At 41.1% G+C, this 19,180-nt stretch overlaps 1 protein-coding gene across 1 annotated transcript in view; it reads right to left on the reverse strand.

Annotated features, from left to right (window-relative positions):
• Positions 1-19,180, reverse strand: part of LOC126402979 (acid-sensing ion channel 1-like) — a 76,344-nt gene that overhangs the window by 49,523 nt on the left and 7,641 nt on the right. The window contains exon 2 of the mRNA XM_050065359.1: positions 15,676-15,871. Within this exon, the coding sequence (XP_049921316.1) occupies positions 15,676-15,871 (196 nt within the window). The remainder of the gene's footprint in view (positions 1-15,675; positions 15,872-19,180) is intronic.

Consider the following 19,180-nt stretch of genomic DNA (forward strand, 5'->3'; position numbering starts at 1 on the left):
TACTTTTATTTAAGTGAAGGATCTGAGTGTTGCTTCCACCCCTATGATTAGTGCAGTTTGTTTTCATCAGGTGGATCAGGATGGTTAAATTCTCTGACATGATGTGCTGTGATGTGCAGCCGGTTATTGTAAGCCCACTGAAGTTTATGTTAAATTCAAGACAGGACTGAATGTTTCCACGGTTACCATGTCAGACTAAATCATAATCACAAGACTTTTTCATTTTGATGTAACAGCACAGCCATGAAAACATGACACACTGGGTTTTAATATTTCTCTCAGTGTAAATGTGATACTGCTTTAATGAAGCGCAGAAACGCGCAGATGCAGAATATATGAGATATTGTTAAACAGAGTGGAAAAAATGAAGCCGCCTAACAGGAATTTAAGAGGGACATTAGGAGCATTTTTTATGGTTTAAAATAGGTTATCCAGTCAGATACACAGGAATGCGCAAACACACACACACAAACACACAAACAGCAGCTCCTAATAATTCCGTACTGTCGGGGAACATGCACTGTAAACACAGCTGAAAGATAGCAGACAAGCGCAAAACCTGTAAACAATCAAATAATCCTGCCACAGTACAAACGGCACTGACAGAGACACAAACACACAGAGAAGAAGAGAGTGAGAGGCAGCTGCAGAATAAACATGCTTTTATGTCTTTCTGTGTAAATTGCACAAGAACTGTGTGCAGACAGACGGGGGCTCAGTGTGTGACGAGGTCGCAGAAATGGACGCAGGGCAGGACGAAGTGAGAAAAGACAGATGGGAGCATTTCTAGTGACAGGTGAGGATGCAGACTGTAGTCACTGTAGGTGTGAAACACAGTGCAGAAATGAACTGAACGAGGCAAGGACACATGGATGAAAGAGAGGGGAGAGAAGAAAAGAAAATGAGCTGGAGGCATGTTATTTAGAACAAAAAAATGAGTGTTATAATGAGGTGGTTTTGAATGGAAGGAGAAAGCGGCGGGAGATGGGAACAAGTAGGGAACAAGGACGACTCCTCTCTGCATGTCTTACTCTGACGCCGCTATAATGAGTCATTTATTTTAATGTGCGGGGAAGATCCTGCCCAAATTTACTCTGCTCATATTAAAGGTTTTTATTATTGTCTGAGGGAAAGTAGGCGATATTAATTTCTTTGCCAGTAAGATCATACATAGGTGCACTCATGCAACACACACAAACACAAACCTACACACAGATAAAATGCTGTGTGCAGGAGGCGGTGGCATTCACAACAACAGCAGCAGCCTCCCGGGAGAACAGCCGGGAGACTTTGATTAGTATTTCCTGGATGTGCTTTTGCACTTTCATATCAACCTCAGACTGGCATTTCCACCACAATTACTGAGCTAATCAGTTAACCAGCTCTGGCCTGCAGCCTGAGTTTAGCAACATTTCTCTCTGTGTTGTTTTTCTTTTTTTTAATGTGTCTGCGGGAAATAACGGCACGTCAGCAGGAGCCACAGTTCAACGGCCAATGTATGTGTGTGGTGTATTGTTGATTGTTTGAGGCCTTGGCTCCTCTGGATGCTGCACTTTCCTGAAAGATTATCATTGTGACATTTTGTGATTATCGCACAGAATACAATGCAGGCTGGCAGGAGAGTTGGGAGACAGATAGAAAGACATTTACAGGCTGACAGGGAGGGGGAAAGGGAAAGGACAAAATGGCTCAGGGAGACTGTTCAATAACTATTAATAATGCCTGAAGTTCACTTATTGGCTTAATTAAAAATGATCTCATAAGAAAAAAATACATTTCTTTTTAATTCAGCGCAACAGAATTCAAACTAAAGTTACCAAACTTAACCTGTTCAAATTTTACTGACGTTAGGCACTTAAGGTGTTAACTGCTCATGCATGTGCTCAGAACCTTTTGCTGAAAATCACATATGGTTATTGACACTTTCAGTAGATATCTACACAGGGAGCAGATCCTCTTCCAGGGAGTGCACCTTGCTGTTTCTACAACACACTCTCACTCCGACCTCGTCACATACTGACATGCCAGAGAGGCCAGAAATATTGGAGGCCACTGGTTTAATCTTCAATAATGCACTGTTTTCTATAATGTAAAATCTTAATCTGAAGAGTAGCTGCCAGACAAATGTAGTGGAGTCCAAAAATGCAATCTTTCCCTATGAACTGTAGTCGAATAGATGCATTAAGTAAATGTTCTTGGTTATTTTCCACCACCCAGCCTCTTTGTCACATCAGAGAACTTTATGTCTCCCAGCCAGCCTCTGGAAACACACAATTAGACTGATTTCGGGGTCAGGCGAGTACAGAGGAGCTCGACGGTCTGAACTGCGGCATCATCCCTCCTCGGTCTCCTCCTCCTAAACCCCATCCAGCAGTCTGAGTCACAGCTAGCCCTTTGCCAGCCTGCCTCCAGCCCACACAGAGCTCGGCCCTCAAGTCACCTGCACTAATCCTCAGGATAAATAAACCATGTGCAGAGCAGTGCAGCCAACCCGGGCTATTTTCAGCCCCGCTGTGCTCTTTTTCTTTCTCTCTCTCTCTCTCCCCCTCCTCCTTCTTCCCCGGTCCGAAATGTCTTCATAAAAAGCGTTTCCCCCTCTCAGGCCCGGGCAAATAGAGCGTGCTTGAGCAGCATTACTGATCCGTCTAGAAACCAGCTGGAGTCATGGAGATGCTGTGTGGCTGTCCGCCCTTTAACAACATGGGATAAGATATCTCAGGGGTTTAAGATGAGCAGATTTGTTTGGGGTTATTAAAGTGGGAGTTACAGTGAAAGCATCGAAAAGAATGATTAGGCTGTTAGCATGCTAAAACAGCTGGTGATGTTTTGAAGCTCACTGATTGCAGATGATCAATCTGGTCCTCCCGCTCTCAGTGAAAGCTGATTTTTGCCTTTCATGATAAAACTGCACACCTCCTACCTTCCTTCATCCTTTTATTTCCTTTTACCTTCACTGCTTGATGCACTAAACATCCCCCGACTATTCCTTAAAAACCCTCTGTGGGTCAGTTTCCCTGGTTTCTATAATGGCATGAAACGAAATTGTTTTTCTGCAATACGGGGAAACAAAGTAAGCAATTAAAAGACAGAAATGGAGAAACGGAGAGGAAAAAAGACAGTAAATGCGTTTCCATCCAGCTGTTTTCATACAGATTTTCAATTTGCACATGAAAATACCTGAGTGAAAAGCCCAGACATTAGAAGAAGAGTCAAAACATCACATTAATACATGAAGAATCTACTTAAACGTAACTCGCCATTGAGGAGATGAAAAATGGTACCATACAGAGACATCTAATCTGTGTGGACTAATGACGAGACTGCAACCTTCCTGATAACAATACATGAATCAAACATGAATGCCATGTATTTCAACATTTGAGGTTTGACTGGTGCTCTTTTAAAAAAGTATTTCACTGCAGGAAAGATGGTCTTTTCATAAAACCAAGCTGTGTGCAGTAGAAAGATGCAAATACTTTTGAAATTGGTGCTACGTGACCACAGTAACAGAGAAAAAGGGCTGTGGCATTCGCTTTTGCTCAAAAGGTAAAAAACCTGCGACTAACAGAATGCCTGCACCCCACCGGACCACTTAACAACCTGCTGGGAAATGAGAGTTGCCAAACAGCCACTGGCAACAAATGGTCTTGAATCATAGTTAAACAGCGCACAAAATATGTTTCTGAAAACTGTCTAGGAGAGAAATACGCAATGCAGTAACAGAATCTTGGTTTATATTTGATCGGCACTGCCTAGTTTAACCATCTGATCTGAGTTTGATCCGAGTTTGAGAGAGTAGACAGTGGGAATGCGCGCGATTAGCGGTCTAAACGATTAAACGTCCGCCCCCTCGCTAGTCGGCACCAGAAATATTAATCAGTTAAACCAGTTAGTGTTTTAATCACGTACAAGGCTGCTTAACTGTCATGCAGCCACCCGCCACTAATGGGTGCTACAGAGCTGTCAGACAGCAGTCCCCGTCCCTGCGGTAATGCTCATGTACAGCGCCGGGAAATTGGAGAGATGTCCTCTCGCAAAACCAGCGCAGTTTAGTAGTATTTTGATGGAGGAGATGAAAACAATGTAGGCTGTGTCAGAAAAAAATGGCATATAATCACTCGATTGGAGCAATGCGCAACCACATTCAACTCAAGCATTTGGATGTTAACCTGCATGGAATGACGGCCGCTGCTGCTGGGTCCATGTCATTGATCCGACAGCCCATTGGTCCGACATCCCATTAGTCCGACGGTCCGCAGTGCTGAACGGCTCCCGGCGGGCGTATTTCTACCTTGATGGTGCGCCGCGACCGGCTCAGGGTCAGCTGGGAAAGGCTCAGGAAACCCACACCATGATCTTTTCCTGACCCTAACCAAGTGTTTTTTGTGCCTAAACCTAACCAGACCTTAACCACAGGGCATCATGATGATTTCAGAACAACAGGACTTCGGAACAATGGGTTTAATATGGTCGGAACAATGGGATATCAGACCAATGGGCTGTCGGACCAATGGGCAGTTCCCCTGCTGCTAGTGGTGCGAGCCACACACCACCCAAATTGACATTGTTCACCCAGAGACGCTGTGATCCCACCCAGTCTGAGAGGATAACACAGCCCATCATGACAATGGCCTTGCAAAATATGCTTCCACTTAACTTTGTTAAAGGTAAAAGCTTCAGGAAGTTAATAGAATATGTTAAGCCTGAATACACCGTGCCGGGACGCAGAATGATAACCTCCAGGCTGGAGCACATTCACCATAAAGTGTGTTCGTCTTAATTAAAATTTTCATTTAGTCAACAGGGAAATTAGTTGCCAGGAACATCCCTAGTAAAAAGGGGTGGGCCTCTCTCAGTTTGTACCTCTACTGTTTGTATCCGGGTTGGCAAGCATACCAAATTGAGGAAGTACAATCTGTAGTTCAGGTAACAGCCCTAGAGCGAGTGAAGGATATGAGCACGGAGATCTAGGCACTGGAAAGATGGAGGGAAGTTTCAGTTCATTTACACATACTACCTACATTGTTATGATACAAAGTTGGTTGAAAATTGATGAAGTATCCCTTTAATTACATCATCTCATTAGGCCTCTTCTTCTGCATTGTTAAATGGCACCCGACTGGAGAATTAGCTCCACCAGCTGTATTCATCACTTTGCCCAACTCTTAATATTCCTCAACAGTCCTGGATGGAGACACGCATTAACTCACATTTCCTTTTGACACTTTTCTGGAAATTAGTTTAAAATTTGTGCTACATTCGGATGGAAACTTGACTGCTGAGGTTTTCTCCGAGTTTAGGGTTTCACATAATAACTGTAGTGGCACGAGGGAGGCTGGCAGACTTGTAATTTAATATGGCTTTAAAGTTGCATGCATGATGGGTCTAATCTGCCGGGATGTAAGGAGGTGAATGTTTATTAAAGTTCCTGTTTTAAAATACGCTCAATAAAGTTGCACTTGAGCTCTCCTGCTGCGTTTGGCAGTCTCACTGCTGACAGTCGGCTTTCGTGTACAGGATTACTCTCCATTATGAGCCCTGAGTATTCACCTGCTGATCTGGGTAATGTGGTTACTCTGGCCCTCAATCAGTCTTCGGAGGTGGTCAGCACTAAATACCCCTCGTTCAGCACTGTGGGGCGAATATTAATTTAATCCTCAAAGTGTGTTCATACGTTCATCACAGTGGGAATACATTTAAGAGGCTGTTTAAGTGATTCCTTGTGTATCTATTAACTTTACCTATCCTCACTTCATCAAGATTTCTTTTTGCCTCGTATTTTTTGTTTTCAAAAAGTCAAGGTTCTCAAGTCAGGGAGTGAAAGGGGGATGTCATGGGAGCAAGGAGAACAAAGGAAAGGGCATAAGAGTGAGGGAGGGAAAGGGAGAGGGAGCGCGAGGAGAGAGGAGAGAGCACGACATGAAAACATAATGAGGATTGTCATGCCCATGGGGGTTGATGTGAGGGATGTACTGCGCAGGGGTTGAGACGGAGGAGGAATGCAGAAAATTGCTAAAGAAAGGAGGGAGCGAGAGGATAAAAAAATGAGGATAAACACTGTGACCGAGAGGTGACATAACTTTGCTGGCTCAGCGCATGAGTATGCGACAGGTTCAGGAGCCAGGATGTGGAGCGCAGCTGTGCTGACCCACACGCCGCTGGGCCGTGTGGGTGGTGGCTGTGCTTCACATCTGTCGCTTCAGGCCACAAAACCCAGAGGAAATGCAAGCCTAAGTATATTCTTGCCAGAGGAAAAAAAAGGGCTGTTTCCCCCCCCAGGAGTCTGGTTCTTTTCCAGCTGCCAACACGGCCGGAGTTGTCAGAGAAATCTGAGCTCATTGTCACCCTCTGGGTTGCTTTTAGAGAGTTCAGGTTTGGGCTAAAGACCATCAGTACGCAAACTTTATAGCAGTCTAACTAGACGTGAAAGCACATGGAATGTGTTGCAGCTGCAATCCTGCACTCCAGTGACAACATCACAGAGCAGAAATGAAACTGTATTTTGGATTTCAAGGGAGCACAGTGGTGGTTTTGTATGGTTTGTTCCATCCCTTGAGGGTTAGGGTATATTTTACAGTACTGCTGACCATTTTTTCCATAGCATACCATACATTTTAGATTTCCCACCTGTCAGACAGCCATTAGACTCAGGTCATGGCAGCACAGTTTGAAAATCGACTTACTGAAACTTGAGGAAAGTGATCCAAATGTTCACCTTTATGTATTTATTTAATGTCAAAGTTATGCAACTGTGAGCTGTAACTACTTTTAAGCTGCAATGCTTTGGGAAATCGTCATTAGTAGTCTAATTAAGATATACAGGATTTATAGGGAACAGGCTAAAATATGCAGGAAGGGTTATATAACTGTATTTCTTAAACAGACTCCCTTATACATTTCCAGCAGCACAGCTTTCAAATGATAAAAGTGATACAATATGCAGTGATTCTCGTACTGCCGAGCTGTCTCATCCCCTCTCTGAGGTACAGCATGTCTCACATTTTGTCTACAAAATCTACAAATGCATGTTGCCTTCTTGAGACATGACAGCAGCGATCAGAGTACAGAAATTATAACACAACTGTCACGACAGCAGTGTGCTGGGAGCTCGCAGACACACACATCTATTCCCCGGGTAGAGCTGTCAAAGCCGGGGTTTGACAAACAAAAAAGGGCCAAGCATCAGACCAAGGCAAGCGCTCGTCACGAGTGGGACTCTCGCTCTGTTCTACTTTACTGGAGTTCACTGCTGAGTGGGTTTTTAAATAAGCACAGTTTGCCGTCTACTTCAGAAATACCTCCGAGTCCAATTAGCAGTGATGATTCTCTGCAACTGTTGAGGAGCAGAAGGGGAGCGCTGGGTGCTTTCAATAACTCCGTAATAACTGCCGGAGCCATTTATCCATTTCTCAAAGTGCTTCTCTGAGTAAAGGATCGCAATAACTTTTCACACGAGTCTGATTGGCTTTCCTTTTCACTCTCTTATAAAATTAAATCAATCAACAGAGGAATATTATGTAAGAATGATGGAAAAACACAACAACAACAATGAGAACAGTTCTGCCTCTCTTGCTTTGAAGCTGTAATGAGGTGTTAAACATTTGGGGGATTTTACTCTCTGGTGGAGAGTAAGATGAGGGTAGTGACACAACCCTCATCTTACTCTGCATAGCATATATGAAGCTACAGCCAACATGAAATGCCATATTTTGCACTTTGGTTTTTGTCCAAGTTAAAGAGAGAGCCATAATGTGTTAATTAGCAAGTTTTAGAGGTGCTGGTACGCTGATTTTGTTATCTCTGGGCAGTGCCAGGCTACCTGTTTCCCCTGTGTCCAGTCTTAAAGCTGAGCTAATCTAACCAGCTTCTGGCTGTTGCTTCATATGAACCATACATAGTGGTATTAATCTTTTCATCTAACTCTCTGACAGAAAGCAAATACAGTAAGTTTATTTCCCAAAATGTCCAACTATTCTGCTATAATTATGTACTTTCAGCCTGGGCTCATAGAAATACACAAAATGGACGGTGAGCGCGAAATGTGTTAAAATTAATTGCTGGCAACACTAAAACAATGCAAATGAAAAGTCAATGAGGAACTTTTGTTGTCAAATTAAGTACATAGAGTGAGAAAGTCCATGTAGGGCGGACAAGAAGGGTGCTTGATGAGTCAAACAAACATGGACTCTCAACTGGGAGACTGCTGTTTGTGTCCTGTGTGAAACCAAAAGTCACCATGGTTACCTGACTTTCTGAACTTAATGGATAATTTCACCATTTTTCAACCTGGACCCTATTTCCCCGTGTAAATTGATCAAAGAGACTGATGTGAACAGCAATTGTTCCAGTATCGGGGCAGTTGGCAGTGGGCGGCAGCGGCAGAATGAGCTGTGATGGAGGCACATGGTTATTTTTCCCACAGAGCAGCTCAGATTGTTATTGTAAGTGTCTGAAGTGTCTCTTTACCTTTCACTTGATCCCGTCTGTTTGTTATTGCCTCGTTTAGCAGAGGTCTCGTTCGTAAATATCACGAGATATCACAAGATGTTACTTGTTGCAGGAAAACAACAGTGGAAGCTTGTGTGAGTTCTGCAGAGAGCATTTTACAGTAAATGTAGTTTAGTGTTATCTAAAATATATTCAGTGTCATGGATGATTATTTATCTGATTTCAACAATGTGACCGAGGCTTTTGAATTTGACCGCTGCCCATATTTATGTGAACATAATAGGGTCCAGGTTGAGAAATGTAAAAGTTATCCTTTAATGTAACGACAAAGTTTGTAAGTTTACGTCACTTGCGTCCCGTTCAAATTTATTTTGACCAAAACCACAAACTTTTCCTAAACTTAACAAAGTCTTTGTTGTTCTCTAAAGTGTTTTTCTTTCTCTATACCTGACCAAACTGCGACCACTCGTAACAGACTTTGCAATGGCATTGTTTTCTTGTCACTAGCATGTAATTTTAACACATTTTCGTGTCCCCGTCATGCCTTGTTATGTATATTCCACAAAATGAATGATGATGTGTGTCACTCGTAGCGGTGAATACTTATCATCAAAATCTGCAGCTCCTTTTAGCTTTATGGAGCTTTACTTTGACTTTCAGCTCATGTTTTAGCTGTCAGGACCTCAGCTTTACTAAATTGTTTCACTAACACTGCTCTCATCTGGTTAAAACATTTTGGCAGAAAGAACAAGAATTCTTTATGACAAAGCCCCAGTTTTTAATTAAACTGAAATATAAAATCTCAGAAGAATCCTGTCAAAGCGAATCTGGATTTTAATTGGACACAATCAGGTTTTAAGTTTTTTTTGTGAACAGCAGATGTTCAAACAAATGCTGCTAATAATTCCCTTTTTGGGGGCCAACTCTCATCACACTGGTATATCATTAAAAACTACCTCAGCAGAGGAGCTGTGAAGACACAGAAATATGAACTGGTACATTTGTAATTCTGTGACAGGAGATGACAAGGTATCGTCAACTTTCTGTGGTTGCCATCAATTGGAAAAGTTTCTCCCTGAGGCATCTTACAGGTGAAGAATCGCTCCTTTGTTTTCCACATAATATGGTATGAAATTATTGTTTAAAAAAAAGAAGTGATCCTGTCAATTCAGTTGAGCGCTGAATCTGTATTCTTATCAGATACGGCCTGAAATAGTTTCTTATCTTTCCTTCTTTTGATCTTTTCACAAAGAACAGTCAGTTGGGATATACCTCTTTCCTTATTCATCAAGCACTTTGCAATGAAACAATGAGAAAAGATTAACAATGCAATGCATCAAAGACGGTCTTCAAAGGAAGTGCATTTTCCAGTTTTCTGGAGCTGTGCGGTGATGTAGATAACAAAGGGAAGTTGAGAGGAGAGAAATGAAGGCCTTAAACCTCTCCAGGGGAAACACCTCTCTGCTGCCACTATGTTCTGGCCAGATGCAATTTCCTGAATGCCGCACTGCTCTTCAAAGAGAAGAGAAATTGCTCCATCACAGTAGAGAGCTGAGAGGAGGGGGTGGTGTGTGGGGTGGGGGGCAGTTTAAGAAACAGTCTTGGACTTGAGAGCTACATAAATTAACTACTACATAAATTATCCATCCCCCTCAAAGTAGACAAAAACACGGAAAGGTCAGTAAGACGCTTGAGTGGGTGTTGGGACACCACACACACACACACACACACTCCCACACACACACACACGATAAACAACCATTTACATGCTTAATATGTGTGCATTTCATATTCCACTGAGGAGATGAATTATTGAGGCAGCAGTAACCAAATGTTTGGGAGCATGTGCTCAAAACCAGAAGGCTGTGTTGAATCCTATCGGGGAAAAGTCATGATGCAATGTTTGGGTTTCGGAGAAGGGCACTCTGCTCAGCCAACAACTACTGCATCATTAAAGTGTCACAGAGCCACAATCTTCACCTCTCAGTGCAAGGGACTGTTGTGTTTTCTCTTCTTATTCTGAGGATCGCAAACTCATTAAAGGCCTTGTTGCGTTTCTGGTGGGTGGGTTTGAAGGTGGTCTTGGCCAACGTAGTGTTATTAGACAGCAGATATTTTGACTTGCTTTAGTGGGAACAACTCATTAACCATGGCTGCGCTCCCAGTCAGTGAGCCAGCGTGCACAATACCAGGACTCTGAAAACTGAGGCAGCTAAATGGAGTTCAGCCGTCATTAATTTTATTTTGTAAACGGTTTCACTCCTTGATTACGATTGGCTGTTTGAAGCTGTCATAAAATACTCTATAAACACACAGCTGTGACTGCATTGCAATTTCAGCATTACTGTGCCAGTTAGTCACCTATTGTCATATGGGACGCAGAGCAAAAGAGGGCAACCGCCAACTGAAGCGCGAATCATTTATTATCTGCCAGGACGAGAACAGTCAGCGTTATGCAACAATGTCATTCAATGAAGGTATAAAAAACCATAAAGATGCTGCTAAAGAAACAAAAACAGCCTCCAAGGATTTTATGTTTGAGCAGCCAGGGAACTCACTGTGTCCTGTCACTTCGTTGGAGAAATACATGTCTCCATCCTAAGTGGACAAACTACACCAACGATCTATGGCAGTTAACAATGTAACTTCAGTTCGCTCGCATGTTATCTGTAGCCTATAGACCCTGGAGGCAAAACCTGACTCTCCACCACAGGGTTGTAGGCTACATAGGAGTCATAAAATGATGTGTTTTTGGGAGAAGAAGGAGTCATGGCTCGAAACTGGTTAAATGCGATAAGATGAAAGGACTGGACGGAGGTGATTATTGAAAATAGTTGCATGAGCTGTGCACACTTCATATCAGGTTAGGGAAGGAGTATTTACTGTTGTAGGGATGAATAACGTTATGTGTATTAAAGGTTATCACCTAATCAGAAATAGAGAAGGTATTAAGAGGAATATTGGATTTCTCTGTAACACTAACTTTTTAGCGCATTAGCTTATGTTAGCTTCGATAGCAAAACAAAACTAAGGAAACCACTCAAGTGTCGTCCTCCTTTGTAAGATTGGCATAGTAATCAACCACAAAGCCGGCCATCCCACCTTCAGCAATCCTGTCAATCAACTGAGTGAGAGCACACGGGTCGGCCAGTCTGGTCTTGCTGGTCGGTGTGAACGTTTCCAAGTAACACTTGTGGTACCGGAGAGTTAGGGACCTGACATGATGCGTTCATAAATTCAGTCTGATGTTCGACACTAAAATGAGAGCCTTGTTGGTCAAAGAAACTGGTGTTATATTTCTATGTGAATTAACGAACGGTTAAGTTAGTCACACATTCACTCCACTCGAAGCTCTGCTGCTGTGAGAGTGAGAGCACCGACAACACTCCGAATTTATGAACGGTCCAGATTGTGCCAGAGTGTGCTCTGAGTGCGCTTTTTTGTGTCTTATCACAGATAAGAAACAATAAATTGCGAAGATAATAAAGATCCCACAAAATAGCATTTGAAGTCTTGTGTGTGATTTATCCTGGCTTTTTATGATTAAAAGAAAAGTCTGTTAGCTGCTAGGCTAATTTATGCAATGGGAAATGTTGTAGGCTTATGCTAATACCTTTAGCATGTTGTATTTGTGGAGAAAACATCTTAAGCAAAAGACAAGCATTTTGTCTCTAAACCTTGCAAGTTATAATGCAGCTGAGGTTTGTATTTTGTTTCAAGTTATCCCTAATTTTGTGATACATACATGATACATTTCCATTTTGTATTTTAGGTGTTTGTTGAATGAATCATACTTTATTGTCCTTCACAGAAACTCAACACAGTGGCAGAGAAGCTCCACCTCTAACTAGGGTTTTGGCTGTGTAATTTGGCGACCTAAACACACCACTGCACAGATCAATCATAGTACAAATGCTCACAACTGCGTAGGCCACTTGCGTAGGCTACAAACATTAATCAGCCTTTACCAGGCAGAGCAGATGAGGGGTAGCTTGTGTTAAATCAAGCAAAAAGGAGCTTGATGGGTGGGTAGAGCTCCACAGAAAGCATGTCCCCTCTGGTGTGTGACTTTGTCTAGTGTTTTGTTCTTTATTTTAAAATGCATTTACATAAATTTTTCGCCTGGGCTGCAACAGTGGGGCCACCTCTGACAGTCCAGTAGGCAGAATAAAATATCGGCATTGTATGTTTCTGAAAACCACGGATGTGTCACATTTGTATGTGTCATATAAATCACATCAACATGTCTACAGTGACATAGTTCAGATTACATGTATATGAGCTGAGTGTCCCATAAGGAGGAGGAAGGGATGGTGGATGTCATGACACTTTGGCAAGATTGCCGCCAAGCTTCAGAGAGCAGCAAACCAATGTTAAAGAGTGACAAAAGCGGGTACCTTTTAACCATACATTAAACATAGCATTGTCAAAACAAAAAAATGAAAATTGAAACATAAAGAAATGTTAAGTTTTAACATAACCGCTACATTAGACGCATGCAAATGTACATATCCATGGTTTGCAGGGATGTACAGTGCAAACATTTATTCTAGCGATTGGGTCTTGTCTGTCCGTGTAGAGCTCTAATAAAAAATAAAAAAAAAGACTAGAAAGAGCCCCGAATTGAATTCTAAATTTAAAGAGGAGCCGTTGCAAAGAAATCAAAACACATCAGAGTTGGTACTTACTAGCAGAAACATCTAATAATTGAGGTGATCCAGACTAATATCACTACTTCAAACTGCATACAGAGACATAAAAAAGGCTTCCAGTGGTTTTCTTTTCACTGGGTTAGTGAGAAAAATAGTAAAATTGCCCATGAGCAAAAATATCACTTCAAAGCTACTTCAGTGCAGCTGCTCCAGTAAGTGGCAGCATGTAGAGCCCCTCTTTGGTGTCATTGTGGATGAATGCGTGTATTAATGTTCCCCCCCAAAAAATAAATCTCTGAGGCCAGCCTGTTCTTAGTCAACTCTGCTGGTTAAATCAAGGTAAGGACCATTTTGTGCTATAATATGTATAAGAGGATCTACAGCCGCAGATGTCTACTGAAGATAAACAGGAATCTTCCTGGGGAAAGAAAAACTACCATTAAACTTAATCTAATCTATTCAGCGCGGCTGCTGTGTGGAATGATCAATGTTCAGCTCCAAATTAAAAACCACGTCTGATGCCAGTGACCGTTGGCAACAGTCTCTGGGTGCGCCAGCAGCAACAGCAGGCGTTTATGGCAGAGACATTACAGCCCCTACTTTCTGCTGCAGGGAAAACTTACATGGGCATCAGTCACTCACACACGTATATATACCATCAGTGGACCGTTCAAACACATTCCTTTGACCAGCTCCACTACATTATTTTGCATCTTTTTTACACAAGGGTTTAATTTCAAAAGGACATAGCTGCACAATGCCGCCTTTCCCTTGTTTTAAAGTACAAAATTATAATTAAAAGATGAAAAGGGAGATGTAAACATTTACTCAGAGCTGTGGGGATTAGTTAAATAAATAAATAAAGAGCTCAAAACAATGTTTGATCATAAATTTTAACAAGGACTTGTTAACACAGATTCAAAAAACACATTTTATATGCAGACCGCCATCAACACACCCCAACATTATTATCATAAACTAAACTAACTGAATCACAGAAGTGCACTACTGATTTTGTTTCGTAAATGCGTGGGGAATAAAAGACATACATGTTCACACAACAACACGTACTGTGACATATTTACACCAGAGAGGGTTTCGATTGAAACCAGCGGTGTCCACAGACAAAAACACAGCAGGTATCCCCAGGTTAGAAAACTACATGTCTTTCCGTTCAGTTCACTCAGAGGTTTGCTCTTTCTTTGCTGTGGGGGGGGTTGTCATTCTTCAACCCACTATAAATAGATAACCCTATGATTTATACAGTATGTGTCGTCTGCACTCTTCCATTCAAACACGGAATAAAATGCACTATATGTTTTAAAAATGGCCTAGATTTTAAAAGATAAGGCTGCTGATCTTCTTTAAGAAAATCTCATGAAAAGACCAAAACAACAATGTGTTAATCCTCCACATAACACTTTCCACCTTCCTCTTCTGTAGTGTTCAAACCCCAAACTGATTTGTCCTACTGAAGATATAAATCTTTAAAAACAGGTCATAAAAATATGTTTTCAGAAAAATCCTAAAATATCTGGGCAGTGTTATTTTTAGAAAACATTACTCAAACAGGATTAAATTGTGCTTTTGATGAGGACTATTTTCGTCATTAGATTTGGACCACTATCATTAACCTTTTCTTAGTCCTGTCTGTCATTTTAACACTCCCAACTTTACCTCATGAGTCAATTCATTGCTTGGTGTTGTGATTTACATCATGGGGTTATGTAGAGAACATCTGGTGGGAATCAGTGCTAACATCAGAGCTGCAACGATTAGTCAATCAATCAGTTAATCAATCAAGGCAATTATTTTGATGAACAAATAATCGTTTTAGTTTTTTTTTAATGCAAAAAGCCAAACATTTGCTGGTTTCATGCTTCTACATTTGTCAGAATTTGAAGCTTTTCTTTGTTATACATGATACTAAACTAAATCGCTTTTTTTTGGACTGTTGGGCCTAGTCTGCTATGATACACCAAGCCCCTCCCCTTCTCTCCTTCCCTCCTTCTCTCTCTCCTTAGTTTCTGAAAAGTTGGTTCTTCTTCATCTGCTAACATTCATGTCCTGTTACTGCACATCGCTAACTCGGCTTTACTGCATGTCACTAACTCGGCTTCTTCTCCGGAGTCTTTGTGCTCCAAAGACTTGCAGGTTCTCTCGTATCACAGCTACGCCTGGAACGTGTGACGTGGTTGTGCTGCTGCCGTGGTCCTGCTGGTGAGTTCAGGAAATTACATCACTTTACTGTAATGCAGCTTTTAAAACCAGAAATAGAAAACATTCACCGTATTACGTCACCCAAAAAATAAGAGGATATATAATCTCATATTATGACATTGATACGATGTTGATATATTGCCCAGCCGGAGCTGCAGTGTCATTTGAGTTTATATTTCCTTTCACATAAAGTCTGAAGTTTGACTTTAATGGGAATAAGAGGAATATTCTATATCAGACTTTGACTACACAGATTAAGTCACTGTTGGTTTTGGTCTTAAACAGGATTTGTTGACAATCACCAGACTTATCCTTTAATCGTGATCGGATGAAATTTTCACAGGAGACAACTCACCACTTTGAAGTCCTCTGCTCTGCACTCGGTTCCATGAAAGTGGCAGGCGAGCAGCATGTCGTTTATGTCGTGTCCGGTGCGGTCGTAGAATTCCCGCATGTTGAAGGGTCGCGGCTTGAAGTTATGGAAATCAGCTTTAACCTTCAGGCTCTCCAGGACGCTCTCCTCCACAAGATGTATGTCCCTGATCTCATACCTGGGCAAACAGACAGACAGACAGACAGACAGACAGACAGACAGACAGAGAGGTCAAAGAAATATTTCATACTTTTCAAGTTCAAATTTTATGTCCCGTAGGCTGGTATGGATGGATGAATTTCCTTGAGCAGGACGTCTTCACAGTGAATAATCGCTGCCTTATGATAAAGTAGACTTCATATAAAGTGAATCTCAGCCTTGGAACATTTTTTTGCACACTTCAGGAAGGTTTATGAGTCTTTATCTGTGAACCCTCGCTCCTCTCAACCATAGCTAAAAATAATACAGTCCAGAATGAATCACAAGAGACAGAAAACAGACAGTAAAAATGTACGAGATGGGTTTTAGGTGGCATTTTCCAGCTCTGAACTGATGGCACTACCAGAGTGTAACGCTTTATTGTACAGTACATAATAAAGTTCAGAGACAAGACCTGTACAGGCCCATAAAGCTAGTCGTCCATTTACTGTCAATGCAGCAGCTTCAGGCTACACTTCAACTCCAGTCTCACTCATCTGGATTCAGACGTTGAGAAAAATATGTTTGTGTTTATGTTGATTGGATTGTTTTGGCCATGACATTTAACTTTCATGTGAGTATTGTAACTTAGAGGCCAATCTGACTAAAATATTAAAGGTATGGCAAGAAGACACAGTCTTTTTTAAGGGAATCGTGTTTCTTTGGACTTGGAGTGAATTCACTCATTACAAGAATCTCTGCTCATTATTTTTGTCAATTTCTTTAATACATGATACATTTCCATGAATCAAGGTATATGGTGTATGTTATACTTTGATGAAAGTCCCACATAAAACTAAATAAGAACATGTATGCATGTATTTATACTTGGGCAGTGGTGTGTCTGTGTCACTCTGCAGTTACACTTCCAAAACACTTTTCGGTGTCAGGGTTTCTGTGAAGTGCTGTGAAGTTTAGTTGATTAAAAATGGTTTAATAGAGATAGTTTATAACACAGGTACACAAATCAGCTTCACTATAACTCGCAGCATTCACAGACAAAGCGCTTGTCTTTATCTGGACAAATTTTCCCCACAAATACAACATGCTAATGTTATTAGCACAAGCCTATGGCATTTTACATTGTATAAATTAGCCTGGTGACGAGTATAAAGTACAAATCCCCAAAGGATAAATCACACAGAGGACCTATAATGTTATTTTTGTGGAGGCTTTACTGTCTTCACAATGTATTGTTTCTTATCTGTGAAATTAAAGCAAATTAAAGCTTCGTTTCCACTACAGGAAATGGTTTTGGCTTACAAAAATAGACATGATGTCTATATCGCTGCAACGTATAGTTACATTTCTGGGGAGGTGCACATGTGCTCTACGTCGACGCAGGATCATGTTTGTTTGTTTTTTGTGTATCATTATAGATTTTTTACCATGGGTCTAAGGACTTCAATGTTGGTGTATCAGTCTACCACTTTGTTCCAGACAGACATATCTCAACAACTATGTGACAGATTGACATGAAATTTGGTAAAGACATTAATGGTACCCAGATGTCAAATCCTAGAAACTTTGGTGATTTCTTGGCTTCTCATCTAATGACACCAACAGGTTAAAGTTTTCACTTATTCTGAGAAATAACTCAACATCATTTGTTTCCTTGATTATGTCTCTAATTACTCTCATGATGCTTAGACTTTTCCTCTAGCCCCACCATGAGGTTGACATTTATGGTCTTAATTGTCTTGATATTTATTGGAAGATTTGTCTTGAAATTTGGTAAAGACACCTATGTCCCCTTCAAAATAAATTGTAATTATTTTGGTGATCCCCAGAATTCCTTCCTTTCATCCTCTTGACGGTCCAATACTTTATTTAATGACCAAATACCTGACAAACTAATGACGTAGTCATTAGTCTCTGCTGTACTTTGTGCTTGAATCTGCAATAATAATAAATCATCACTTTTTAAGTTGACATGGTAAATTTGTTAGCAAACGAGTACTTAATTACACATCCACCGGTTACAGAGCAACATTAACATTCATTTGGAGTCGTGTTTCTGGCCACCTAGTGAATACAAGTCCAGTATGCACTCTCTCGTAGCTCTGTTTCTGGTCTCATATATTTCCTGAGGGAAATATCCTGAGGGAAATATCTGGCTCTTTAGCTGCTTAATGCTCAATTATGTTCACCAGCTAGTCACTAACTGTGTCTGTCTGCTGTTTGGTGTTGAGAAGGTAGTGTGCAGCAGGTTTTGATTTTGTTTTCTTCTGAAAATAACGCTATAAACCCTTTTCCACCAACAGAGAACTGGTTCTGTTTCAGCTCCCGCACCTAATTTTAAACCTTTTAGAGAATTTCAACCAAAAATAAATTGGTTCAGAACCTGAAAATTGGGTTCTCAGGTGGAACCAAACTACACAGCAGGTTTGTCTTGACCTGAAGTGCCAACTGTGATGACATAAGTGGGCATGTCATATTCTACAGGTTGGAAAGAGAAGATGGAGAGAGTGAGTACGAAATAGTCAGAAAAAAGGGCGTGCAGTGGTCTCAATAGTTCGTCCATGCTTGTTTTTCATCTGTAATAACGGAACAAAGTTTGCAGGTAGTCACTGTAATTTTGCTTCTACTGTTTATATCCGTTGTGCATTGTGCAACGCCCTCCATTGGTTATACATCCTTGATTACAATGGTTTTACTCATAACTGGTGGAAATGCGGGCACTAACAGGAATGAAAACAGTGAAGATGCAGCAAAACAGCTCAACAATGTGCTGAAACTCACTATAAAGCTCCGTAAAGCTGAGGGGAGCTGCTGATTGAGGTGATAATTATCTGTAGGTTAATTTCTTCCAGCGACCCGCTTCACATTGTCACATTATTTTCAAGTTGTCATTTGATACATTGCTATGATAAAAAAAAAAAAAAAAATAGACTACAGCTGCTTTAAGTTGATTAGCAAGTGTTAGCATGCTAGCACCCTAAATTGAGATTGGTGGTAAACATTACACTAAAGATGAGGGGAAAAAACATGCAATAAAGGATTTTTAACTTCAGTCAGAGTGCCTCAGATTTGTGTACTGCCTGCCTGTACCATGGATTTTAACACTGAGTGAGCTGACCAGTCATTGTTGTGTTTTAAAAGATTTGTCTTTTAATTCTCATTTAAAACAAACCTCACGGACTGCATTTTTTCATCTGCGTAATATTGCGAAAATTAGGCCTATCCTGACCCAAAAAGATGCAAAAAAATTGGTCCATAATTTTGTTACCTCTAGACTGGATTACTGTAACTCTCTATTATCAGGTAGCTCTAGTAAGTCCTTAAAAAC

This window comes from Epinephelus moara, chromosome 16, assembly GCF_006386435.1.
Source record: "Epinephelus moara isolate mb chromosome 16, YSFRI_EMoa_1.0, whole genome shotgun sequence".
Taxonomy (NCBI): domain Eukaryota; kingdom Metazoa; phylum Chordata; class Actinopteri; order Perciformes; family Serranidae; genus Epinephelus; species Epinephelus moara.